This window comes from Phocoena sinus, chromosome 10 (assembly GCF_008692025.1).
Source record: "Phocoena sinus isolate mPhoSin1 chromosome 10, mPhoSin1.pri, whole genome shotgun sequence".
NCBI classification, from domain to species: domain Eukaryota; kingdom Metazoa; phylum Chordata; class Mammalia; order Artiodactyla; family Phocoenidae; genus Phocoena; species Phocoena sinus.
Genome location: NC_045772.1, coordinates 4,420,769 through 4,433,271, shown reverse-complemented (window position 1 = coordinate 4,433,271; position 12,503 = coordinate 4,420,769). Strand labels below are relative to the sequence as shown.

The 12,503-nt window shown below is 42.9% G+C and overlaps 1 protein-coding gene across 2 annotated transcripts in view; it reads right to left on the bottom strand.

Moving 5' to 3' along the window:
• The window catches only part of SMC1B (structural maintenance of chromosomes 1B), an 87,082-nt gene that overhangs the window by 3,204 nt on the left and 71,375 nt on the right, over positions 1-12,503 (bottom strand). For both annotated transcript variants that reach the window (XM_032645349.1, XM_032645350.1), the window contains exons 18-23: positions 11,793-11,946; positions 8,092-8,190; positions 6,091-6,247; positions 5,437-5,591; positions 4,289-4,440; positions 2,106-2,175 (exon numbers count right to left, since the gene is read on the bottom strand). In XM_032645349.1, the coding sequence (XP_032501240.1) occupies positions 2,106-2,175; positions 4,289-4,440; positions 5,437-5,591; positions 6,091-6,247; positions 8,092-8,190; positions 11,793-11,946 (787 nt within the window). The remainder of the gene's footprint in view (positions 1-2,105; positions 2,176-4,288; positions 4,441-5,436; positions 5,592-6,090; positions 6,248-8,091; positions 8,191-11,792; positions 11,947-12,503) is intronic.

Here is a 12,503-nt window from a genome sequence, read left to right as displayed (position 1 = left end):
GCAAATATGTAAGGCATGCATTTTGCTAGGAGAGTTGCCTGTGATAAATGTTGGGCACCCTGATCACAAGAGGGAGTGGAAGCGCCTTCCTAGCTGCTCATATTACATCACTGCTCATATTCAGTTCAGCAAGGGGTGCCAGGAACATAAATCTCAAAGGGAAACTGGAAATTAAGAGGTTTTTAATACATAGGATAGGTGCAAACAGAAAAGTCTTAAGAAAGACCTAGTATGTGAAGATGCCACTAATACGAACATCTAGATTTTGCTAGAAGATATGGATCCCTTAAATGCTACAGAGAGAAGGGGCAGTCCACAGTGATGGATCCCACCCACCCCCCAGACCACACACAAAGGGTATGGGATACAAAGTACTAAAATTAACCTGAGGGAAAATTCCTCCCAAATGAGTGAGGCTATGGAGTCCAGTTAGCTGATGCAGACTGGCTGGCATTCAAGAGACACAAATCAAGATTTTCTTTTCTTCCCGTTTTCTTCTTCCCCCGGTAATCCTGAAGTCTCTGGTAGGTCACAGAATGTGGCTCTTGCCTGTTCTCTACAACGTGCGGGGGACTTTGGATTTGTTTTCTAACTTCTGTGAGTGTGGTGTTGATGTGCTATTCTTATGTACGCTATGACACGTTTAAAAAGCAAGGTCCGGGACTTGGCTGGTGGCGCAGTGGTTAAGAGTCCGCCTGCCAGTGCAGGGGACACGGGTTCGAGCCCTGGTCTGGGAAGACCCCACATGCTGCGGAGCAACTAAGCCCGTGCACCACAGCTACTGAGCCTGCGCTCTGGGAGCCCGCGAGCCACAACTACTGAAGCCCGCACACCTAGAACCGGTGCTCCACAAAAAGAGAAGCCACCGCAATGAGAAGCCCGCGCACCGCAATGAAGAGTAGCCCCCACTCGCAGAAACTAGAGAAAGTCTGAGCGCAGCAACAAAGACCCAACGCAGCCAAAAATAAATAAATAAAAATTTTTAAAAAAGTATTAAAAAATAGATAAGGTCCTAGAGAGGTTTGGGTTAGATGAATACACCCTGGGAAATCTGAAAGATGACCACTGTTGCCTAAAATTAGAAGTTACCCCAGGCTGCAGCTCCTGAAAAATCCCGACTCTCCCAGGCATTACACATGAGGTTCAACAGAGTAAGAAATCAGGGAGGTCAGTTTCAGAGACTCAACCTGTCAGGGTGGCACCCCAAGACTGACTACATCTCTCGGGGCTGGACTCATTAACCGAGCTTGTAAGACTAAGGTATAAACCAGAATGCCAGTTTACAAATTAACAGAGATATATCTGTCAGCATGACCAGAGCAGCCTCCTTGTAAGCAGCTGTAAATGCAAAGCCCAGTCATTTCATTCATCCATTTCTGGAAATGGATGGCTCTGGAAGTAGGACCACAACACAGGGACTCTGCAGGATGGAGCTGTCCCAGCCCTGGGCAGTGACAGGCACTGCCAGTGTTTGCCTCTATCCTTTGGTCACGTGTCCATGGTGAGCCCCATTCTCGGGTCAAAAATTTACAGTCAGGATGTGTGGTCTGAGAGCCTGTCTCTCAGGTGGCTTTGTGTATCTAGGCACTGATCTTTAAGGCTGACTTTCAATTGTGTCCTTAGTTCCCCCATGGTCTCAAATACTGAAAACAGTGCAAGTGTAGTAAATGACTATAAATTTTAATAAACAAAGGGGAGCAGAATTTTGAATTTTAATTCCTTTGGAATTTTATTTAGATATGTTATTTTTGGACTTTATTAAACACTGATTTGGTCCTGTTTGCCATGTGGCCTACTATTAAGGTCTGCTACTAGGTCCCCAAAACCTAGATTTAGGGAAAAGCAAGTCACCCAGTAGCAATGTTGTGGATCCAGTATAGTGAGTCTCACTTGACTCCCCAGGAACTCATTGAGGGTCCCCTAAACCTTGAATGAAAGCTACTACCCTGAATCATCTTGTTTTTAGATTTTTAACTTAGAAAAATCTATTTTTAACCAGCAATTATCAAATAAACATGTTCAGGGTAAATTGCCTTCTGACTGCTGCATCATGATCCTTGAATTACAGACACTGTACTGGAAATTAAAAGCAGAAAGGAACTTACTTTGCCAATGTTAGTGTTGTCCAGGGCTGCATCTACTTCATCTAAAACAAAGAATGGAGCAGGCCGAAAACTAGAAAAAAATTATAATTGCTTAAGTTACAACTTTGTTTTACAAGACTTGGAGGAGAGGACTAAGAGTATTCAGGATAAATAAATAAAACACATCCTTTTGGATGCTTTTGTCTAGGTCACCAATGACCTCTATGTCGGTAAATGCAACGCTCAATTCTCAGTCCACATCCCAGGTGACCTTTGCAGATGATACTGGGGGCGTGGGGGGGGGGGGCGATCCTCCCCGTTCCTCTGACGTCAAGGACAAGGACATGGTCTCTGCCCTGTGCCTCACCCACTGCTCCAGGCCCCAGTCTCCTACCAGCTCCTCCTCATCTCTCTAACTTCTTGACACTGCAGTGCCTTCGGGGCTCAGCGCTTAGAGCACTCCTCTATCTGATTAGCTCCCTTGGTGATTTCATCTGCTCTGGAGGTTTTAAGCATCTTCTATTGATAGTTCTGACCTCTCTCTTTCCCTGGCCTCACGGGTCCAACAGCTTCCTCAACTCCATGTGGGTGTCTAGCTTGAACTTGTGCAAAATCAAACTCCTCACCTACCCCTCAAACCCATCCCTCCTGTGGTCCTCTTCAGCTTAGTGAATGGCAGCTCTTATCACTCCCGTTGATTAGGGTCCCTCCTACCCCACGCCCTGTCTGCTCCCACACTGGTCCAAACCCGCCATGATCCTCCCATCTGACTGCTACACGAGTTTCCCAATCCTGGGCCTGCCACTGCTGCACACAGTCTATTCTCTACAGGCGCCAGGCTCCCTCTGGCCTCAGGGCCTTTGCACTTGTTCCTCTTGTCTAGAACATTCTTCCCTTAGAATTCTCCCCTAGAACATCCATCCATGTGACTTCCTCCCTTAATTTCTTCAAATCTTTGCTGAGATACTACCTTTTCAAATAGGCCTTCCCAGAAGACTTTTAAATATTGCAAACCCTTCCCTGTTACTATCGCCATTCCCTTCTTTAATTTTCTCTATAGCATCTGTCATTTTCTAATAGTCTCTATATTAGAGAATTACTTTACTAATACACCTTATTTATCATCTGTCTTCCTCAACGAAAAGGAAGCATCTTTGAGGCAGGGAATTTGTTTTCTTCACTGCTGTCTCTAATGTCTATTTTTGAAAAAATATTTATTTGGTTGCGGCACACGGGATCTTTAGTTGCGGTATGTGGGATCTAGTTCCCTGACCAGGGATCGAACCCAGGCCCCCTGCGTTGGAAGCATGGAATCTTAGCCATTGGACCACCAAGGAAGTCCCTCTAATGTCTGTTAACACCACTCGACACACAGTAAATATTTAATAAATATCTGTTGAATAAATGGGATGGGGGTGACACCTAGTATTAGTCTTATTCTGCTAAGATTTACTTCACACAGGCTCTTGTTTAAGTTCCTGCCTCCTGTTTTTCCCAAAGTCCTCCTGCATTAATGGCATTTTCTTTTCCTTTCCTGTAATTGTCAATTCCTTTTCCCTCTTGAGACCAGTAGAAAACAGCTGTAAAGCTTTTATGTTGATCTTTCTGATCATGAAAATAGAGAGGCAGCGTCATCTATACCTTAGTTCTTCATCTAATGCTTTCAATGTCAAAAGTTAATTGCCTTAATTTTAGCTAACATTTTTTCCCTTGCTTTATTTTACAAACGTAAGTGTCACCATCATCAGTGGAAATGAGGAGGTTAAACATTTTTTTCACAAGAAATACTTTGTTTAACATTCCTTGCTAAATAGCAGATCTCTGAATAGGGACAAGGAAAATAATATACAAGTTAGGTGTTTTTATTTTGTTTGGCTTTATTGTTGGTACTGTTTTTTGGCAATCCTGATTTCACATCTGGCCATTTGATACTCCTTTTTCTCCTTTCTTTTATGAAGCTGGAATGTTAGTAGCTACTGATAATAACAAATTGAATAAAAATCTGTCGAAGACTGAATTCTCTCTTAGATTTGCTGCCTAAATTGTTACAGGCCTACAGCATAACCTGAATTGTCTGGCTGAAAAAAAGTTTTGTATCACGTACGCTAAATATGACTAAAGACAAGTAATTAACAGATCTTCTGTAGGAAGGTCTATTTGGTTTCTGCCCTGATGCAAAATCATATAGCTCACTGTGACCTTACCTGTGCACAGCAAACAGGAGAGCCAAAGCTGCCACACACTTTTCTCCCCCCGACAAATTATCCATTGGCATGAACCGTTTGCCTGGGGCCACACAGTTATAGCTAATTCCCTCCAAGTAAGGCTCTTCTGGGTTTTCTGGGCTAAGAAATGCCTGAAACACATGTTATTTATTTAGCAGCATCAGAAAAGCTATTAGTAAATTTCAACTTGGAATTGCAACAGAGTTTAACTACAAAATACTCTTGGTTAGATTTTCCTCCATTTTGATGGAAAAATATCAATGCCTGTAAATAATGTATTTAGCTCTATCTATATGTAATCACAGACAGCAAGGGTGTCTGGGGCGGGGAGTAGAGGGAAAGCATTCTAACACAAAGGATAAGGCCTTCCCATCAGGCTGCCATCCAAAGCTCAGAAGCATACGCAGCAGTCTTACTAAAGCAATCTTCATTCAGTTCTTTCATTGGTCCTTTCATCAAATCCATATTGATGAATCCTGTCCTTTAGTCTTACTTTACTGAAAATAAGTTATTTTTGGTGAAAATTCTAAATATATGATTCAGGATTACCTCAGTCATAAAAGAATCCCATGAGAAAGAGGGAAAAGCAGATAGATCAGATCAGATCTACATCTTTAGTCCACATTCAAGTCCACAGTATTTGCTGTGGCTATTGATCACGGAACAGAGAGATTACCGTTACAAGGGGCATATCTAGATTTGAACGCTGCCTTTAGTTCTTTCCCTCTCCTTTGTTATTCTGGGCAACTCCACAGACCCCAGATCAACCATTTTCCCCAGATCATCTACATCACCCTAACTTTACTACAGAGACGGCGTTATAAAATCAAATTAGTACAGGTGACAGAATTCCAGAACTGAAAGAGACCCTGGAAACCAAATGATCTAACCCATTCATTTTGCAGATGAAGAAGCAGGACCAGAGAGATTCTGACTTGTCCAGGCTGGTTAGTGGTGGAATGAGTAGGACCTAGAATACAGGTCACTGCAATGACCAATTTCCATGAGCTGACTTTGCCCGGTAAGTGGGTCATTCAGATAGTGTGGTGGCGATTTCCCACCAGAAAAAAAAACACACCACCACCGACATGAAGTTCCCACTCATATTTGAGGTGAAAAATACGTACTTGGGCACTGTTGTTTCTGCAGAGCTTCTTGTAGATCTGATCAATTGCGACTGAGATGTGCTCAAAACATTGGCTGAAAAGATTGTATCTCCTTTTTTTCACCTGTTCAAACTCTTGCCTACATATTCTGGCTTCCTTTCTGCTGGCCTCAAAAGCTAAGAGAGAATCAATGTTCTTTATTTTGGAGACCACCAAGGGCTTCTCTTATTTCACCTTTAAAGCATAAAATAGTTTTTAAACTAGATTTTGAGTTTGGTTGTCTGAGTAAAATCTACCTTCAAAACACCTCAACTATTATTAATTCCAAGAAAATGACTTAAAACTGATGAGCCCTTTTTCTGGTAGGGCTGATTTTTAGATAATAATAACAAACTCCAACAGAGTATCTAATATGCCTCTTATGCTGGTATGAAATAAGACACTATTCTAAAATAATCAATACACCTGTCTTTATATTAAAGCAGAACGCTTTTCAAAAAGGAAGGAATTAGTGATTCAGTATTAAAAGTACATTGCTATAAGATAATAGAGGAAAAAATATATATAATAAAAACAAATGTACAATTCAGGGGGGATTATTAGTATATGTTATAGAAATCAAAGCCCCTGACACCCATGAATATGATATTGCTAACAACTAAAGCTTAATTTCACCGTCTGTGTACTCCTGAAACTTGTCTCTGACAGTCTTTAGGTTCTCCGGGGCTCTGAGGTTTGGGGCCGCTGTCCTCAGCAGGACATCTTCCCGGGATGCTACTTGTTGCCGTAGGAGTTTAAGGTGGGCCTCAATTTCTTTTTCAGATTCTAGAGCCTATTATTGGCAAAGAACAGCAATGGTTAGCATGCCATTTAGATCCAAACTGCTAAGGTACAATAATTAGGCACAGGGCCCTTCGGGATCTGGCCCGTTTCCCTCTGCATCCACTCCTGCCCTCCTTTGCAGCCCTCTCTGAGTCTGCAGTGCGGTCAGGTCACACTGCTGTAGCTTCCTGAAGTTGGCTGTGCTCTTTCCTAGCTCTAGAGTCATAGATGCTGCTCTCTTGGAACGCGCTGCACCTTCATCTTTCTTAATCTGGCTAAAAAAGTAACAATTCACGTATCACTTCATTTACTCGTTCATTAAAAAATATTGATCATCTACTATGTATTAGACACTGAGGATTCAGTGATGAAAACTATTCTGTCCCTGCCCTTAAAGAGCTCACAGGGAAGTCAGACATGCAAACTGGCGTCTGCAACAGTGCGAAACCCTCCACCAGGCAAGCACAGGTATTATGGGGCAGGCAGAAGGGATCCAACCCATCTGGAGGGGTAACACTTAAGTTGAAACCTAAACAATGAGCAGAACTAACTTGAGTGAAGAGAGAAGAGAAAAAGTGATGTAGGCATCACCTTCCAGGAAAATTTTCTTGACCCCCCCCCCCAGAGGGGTTAATTAATATCTGATAAAGGTGACATGTTAATTCATTGGGAAAAGAATTATTTAGAAGATGTTTAGTAAACCGGTTAACTTACGTACCTTTTAAAAAACAGATTCTTACCTCATACCATATATAAGGATAAATTTCAGATTAATTAAATAGGTGAGTGAAAACAAAAAAATCACTAACAGGAAGAAAATATTTATAAATATTTAGTCAGTAATGTCGTGGGGAAGGACTTTCTAAATACGAAAGCACTGAATAGACTATAAAATAGATAAGAACTTTATTCTGATTGCCAAAAGTACCACAAGTACAATGAAAAGAGCCCAACAAATCTAACAAAATATATTAGAAACATCTGAAATTAGAAGATGTGGTAGCTACTGCTACCTGGTGTCCATTCTCCATTTCTTCCTAACAGAGCCCATGTTTGACTATCTCCCTCATACGTCCCAGGAACCCTGCTTGGTCTAAAGCTAAGTCCATCCCACCCCCAACAGTGATTGGTCAGGAATGAACATGTGACCCAATTTAGGCCACTGTGATGAGAGGACAATTGGTAGAGCTTTGTGGAAAAGCCTTTCTTCAATCTTTAGAACAGCACCACTACAAAAGGCAGTCTCTCTCTTCTCTGAGGGTTGTGGTTGGGTGGCTGGAAGGCCAAGAAAGGCTACAGTCATTTTGCCCTCATGAGAGAAGCAGCTTCAGGACGAAGTCAAAACGCAAAGCTAAATATGGCTATAGGGTTAAGAGAAAGAGTGAGAGCTGCTAAATTAAAGAGACCATGAAACTGGATTCCAGGTTTGTGCTCTGTAGCTGTGAAGGATTTGTTGCCTACTGAGGGTACTGCACTGGGACACAGACAGGGCAATTCAGGATGCTGGAGTATGTTGGCTACTTCTGTCTATTTCAGGACTTCTCAAAGACGTTACTATTCATTCTGAATCTCCAAGAAGGGAAAAGACTTTCAAAACACTGACAGAAACTTTTCTTCTTTGGCAAGACATTTCATGGTATTGGTGTTCTACAGAACACACAGAAACGGTGATATAAAAACTTTAAATGTTTTAAACATTTTATGTGTAACCTATTTAGACTATTTCTTAAAAAACCATTAGGAAATCTACTTTCTCCCCTAAATTTATGCTCTATCATCTAAAATTATTCTGCAGTATTTAAATATTCACTATTACCATGAGTTAGTCATGAACAACAGAAATCTTTCAATTACCTTCAAATCCTCTCTTAGAGAGCTGTAGTCTATCTCAATGGCTTCTTCTTTTTCATATATATCCATTGTTGCCTGGGTACTTTCTGCTTCAGGTCCCAACTGAAAAACATATGAAGCCCTTTCCTTGTTATCTGAAATGGTGATCTCTACTCATCTGTCTGTCCCAAGGTCTCCAGCTGATTGCCACCTCATGCAGATTCAAAGTTAAAACCTTATGTTGGCCTGCAAGGCCATGATGGTCTGGCCTCTGCTTCCCCTTTAACTTTACTTTGTGCCAGTCTTCCTGGTACTCGCTCTGCTCCCACTACACTGGCCTCCTTGAACAGACCAGGCACACGTCCACCTTAGGGCCGGCACACTGCCCTCTGCCTAGACACACTTCCCCTAGATGTCTGCATGTCTTCATCTTCTACGTTGTCTGCTAACCAGCTGCCTTCTCTCAGGACATCCGTGGCCTCTGCATCTAACATTGCAAACTCTCCTCCACCAATACTCTCTATGCCCTTCCCTGCTTTATATATTTTCTTTAGCCTACAGCATCACCAAGTACATGAATATTGTACCTGTTTACCATTTTGCTTCTGTGCCTCTCTCTCCCCTAGTAGAATGTGAAGGAAGGGATTTTTGGCAGTTATACTCACTGCTGTGGTCTCAGTGCCTAATGCAATGCTGACAACATAGCAACATATTTCATTCCAATATATATCACTCTGAATGGAGAGAGGAATAGGAAAGAAGGGACAAATACATGAGCAGTTACTCAGCTGTAGGTTGGTCTTTGGTGTGATGCTGATACCAAAAACAAAGACTTACAAATTAAGAGAAAAGAAACCCTTTGTCACTCACTCTTTTCTAGACCTTCTCAGCTGAAACAAACCCAATAAAACTACTTTTGGAATTAAGTCTATATTTTATGTAATATATTTATGTTAAAATGGTTCACAAGGAAGCGGAACTTGAATACAAAATGTAATGCTGAATCCCTGAATCTCATGGTTCCTGTTTATGTGATTCAACATCGTATTTTGTATGAAGCTTCTACATGGTCATCTGATGCCTTGCTATTCAAAGTGTGGTCAGTGGGCCAGTGAGAGCGGGCCTCGCCTGGGAGCATTAGCAATGCAACCTCTTAGGAAACAAGATCCCCAGATGCCTCACGTGCACAGTATGCTTTGGGAACCAGTGATCTGGTGTAGTCTTCCCCACAATAGAAGAATCTTCTATGAGAATCCTGGCAGATGTAGGTAACTTACCCTCTGTCTGCACACCTCCAATGGAAGGGAAATCTCAGGTTCTACCTTACAATGGTTGTAAGACAATGATTCCTTACAACCGTTGTAAGACAATTAATTCTATTCAGCGATCCTTGTCCAGCCCTCTGGAGAGACACAATTTATACCTAATGCCTTTTCTGTTTTGGGCTTTATACACTACCTTGTATAGCACCCCTATCACATGGCTGCTACTAGATGTCTTGTAAAATTTTAATCAGGGAACTCCCCACTAGAGGCCCTCCCTCTTTCTAGTAGGAAGTGTTCCCTAGTAGAAGAAATCTGACTCTGTCCTAAATCCCCCAGCCCTAGTATCCCCCTTAGGACCAGAAAGAACAAGTAGGGTCCGTCCTCTATGACAGACCTTCTTCTCTTCGAGGGATAACCATATTCTCCAAGCCTTCTCTTCCCAGCACGACACGGTTGGGGCCTTTTCACTATCGTGGACACTCTACTCTCAAAGAGCACCATGCTTAGTGTGCGAATGCAGTGTCCCAGTGTGGCTTGATCAGCACAAAGTGGAGCAGAACTATCACTTTTTCTTTTTAGATAATGATTCACTATTGATCCGGCTTAAGGGATTAATACCTGCTTTGAAAGAGCCCACTATGAATATGAAAGTCGTTCACAATAATAAACAAATAATTTCACACTCATGGTGGGCATGTTGGAGAATACTTCTGAAAGTTCACACTAACTGAAAGAATAGGACCAAAGCAGCAGCAGGAGCACTTAACCAACAGCATTCACCTAGATGTCAGTCATTAAAACAGCTTCTTCCTCTGCACTATTCTATGACGAACCTCTTCTAAAATTACACTGCCTTTTAAACAGACTTTCCATTTCTCTCTATATTATTGTGAGTACTGTTTTTCTGCTCCCATCCACTTCTGCTGTTACAGATGCCTCCCTTCCCTCTCTCTGCACCTTTTAAGAGCAGACACATGGCCCTGAATGAGCCAGAGTTCTTCCCCAGGATTCTTCTAACTGAGAGGGGGCAGGGGAGAGGTGTCTTTCCCCTCTGGTCAAAGCTGGTGGCTACAGCTGCAGCCCCACGAGGAAAGCTGATCTGAAAAAATAAAGCCAATACATACTGAGCCAGAAAGAGTCCTTGACAGTGTTCAAATTCCTGGACCGAGTCACGTGTGAGACTGCCTCCATTCCAGCCCTAGCCCTTTACCTGCCTTTTCCCCGTTTAAAGCCATCTGAGTGGGGTTCAGGACACTTGTGGCCAGCAAAGGGTCTTCTCCTTTCCTTATCCTTTCCTTACCTTCTATCTGGGATGTGATCTCTGCTAAAATAGAGAAAAAAGACTTTTGGCCGAGCTGCGCAGCTTGCGGGATCTTAGTTCTCCATCCAGGGATCGAACCCCGGGGGCCTGGCAGTGAGAGCACCGAGTCCTAACCACTGGACCGCCAGGGAATTCCCAAGAAAAAGGATGTCTGAGTATAATATCACACCAGAATTATGCTATGAGAAGTGGTCAATATTAGCAAGAGAAAAATTGTTTTATAGTTACTTCAAATTGAAGAACCCAAAGGACTGAAGGCCTCTTCTGGAGTAGAAATTGGATGGAAATGCATGGATTTCTGACTGGGGGCAGAGCAGAAAGGGGAGGAGGGATGTGGAAGGGAGACCACAGAGATTCACTAAAGAACTCAGAGATAATCTGAGAGGTAAAAGAAATAACTATTTTCACCATCCTCTGGATTGGCTAACAGTAAGATACTCTTCCTGAACTGTATAGTCATATCTTTCTTAACATGAGTGACAGAACTAAGGGTGTATAAACTTCCAGCCAGCCTAAAGAGTACTGTGTGGTACAAACGTGACGAGGAAGAAAGGAAAGAGGCAAACAGAGAAACGTCCACCGCTGGCCGACGCTGGTCTCGCCCTCTGGCTCCGTGGGGCCTGCTCTTGCCTCCCCTCCCCCACACTCTCACCACCTGGACAGACTCAGTGAGGCACGCTTCTGCTGAGAGAGAACCACCTCAGGTTGTCAGTGAAGGTGCAGAGCAAGACCCCTCCACACACCATGGACGACGTTACCAGAGTACAGAGAAGTGCTCACGCCAGCAGGCCACTGGCACCTGGCCTGTGGCTCACACCGCCTCCCCAGCACCCCTAACTCCAAAAGGTTCAAGTCTCTGACCCCTCTTGGGCATCTGTGCACAGGTAAGAGACTCTGGTCCATCCTGTGGGGCTCAAAGGACATGGATTAGCAAGAGAAATAGAACTGCACAAAATGCCCAGCCCTGTGGCATGAGGACCATCCTGCCCTTTTTCCCTCCTAGAGACGTTTTTTCTGCCCCTAAAGGAGCTTCAGAACAAGAGGAAGAATCTGCATAGATGCAACTTCACTAAGCAGCCAAAGGCCTTACATTAAGTTCCACACAACTGCACATATTTTAAAATCATTTGCTAGAATACCTCCACTTCAATGATGTCATCCAGTGACCCCAACAAAAGAAGTATTTCAATGTCTTGAACTTTGCAATCAAGCAACATGTTATGTTTCTCTAACCGCTTCTGTTCCAGAGAAGTTTGAAGGATTACAACTTTTTTTCGCCATTTTCCCACTTCCCTGTAAATACACAGATATGAAAAAGTGATTATATTTTACTCATTATGTAAAGTTGCACCAAGGAAGAAAAACATGTTATAAACTTACATGAAAAAAAAAAAAGACTTTTTCTTATGAGTGCTGTTAAGTTGCAGAGTTAGCCCATGGATGCTTGTAATTTAAACTTTAACACTCCTGATAAAGGCCATGAATATAATTATTTAATCCAAGGGAGGATTTTCAATAATAAACATTATTACTTTAATCAGGCTAGCACCAATACAGTGCTTTCCTAGTTACCTTATTTTTGTTTTAATTAATTAATTATTTTTGGCTGGGTTGGGTCTTTGTCCCTGCACGCGGGCTTTCTCTAGTTGTGGCAAGCAGGGGCTACTCTTTGTGGCAGTGCGCAGGCTTCTCACTGCGGTGGCTTCTCTTGTTGCAGAGCACAGGCTCTAGGCACGCGGGCTTCAGTAATTGTGGCACGTGGGCTCAGCAGTTGTGGCTCGTGGGCTCTAGAGCGCAGGCCCAGTAGTTGCAGCACGCGGGCTCAGTAGCTGTGGCTCACGGACTCTAGA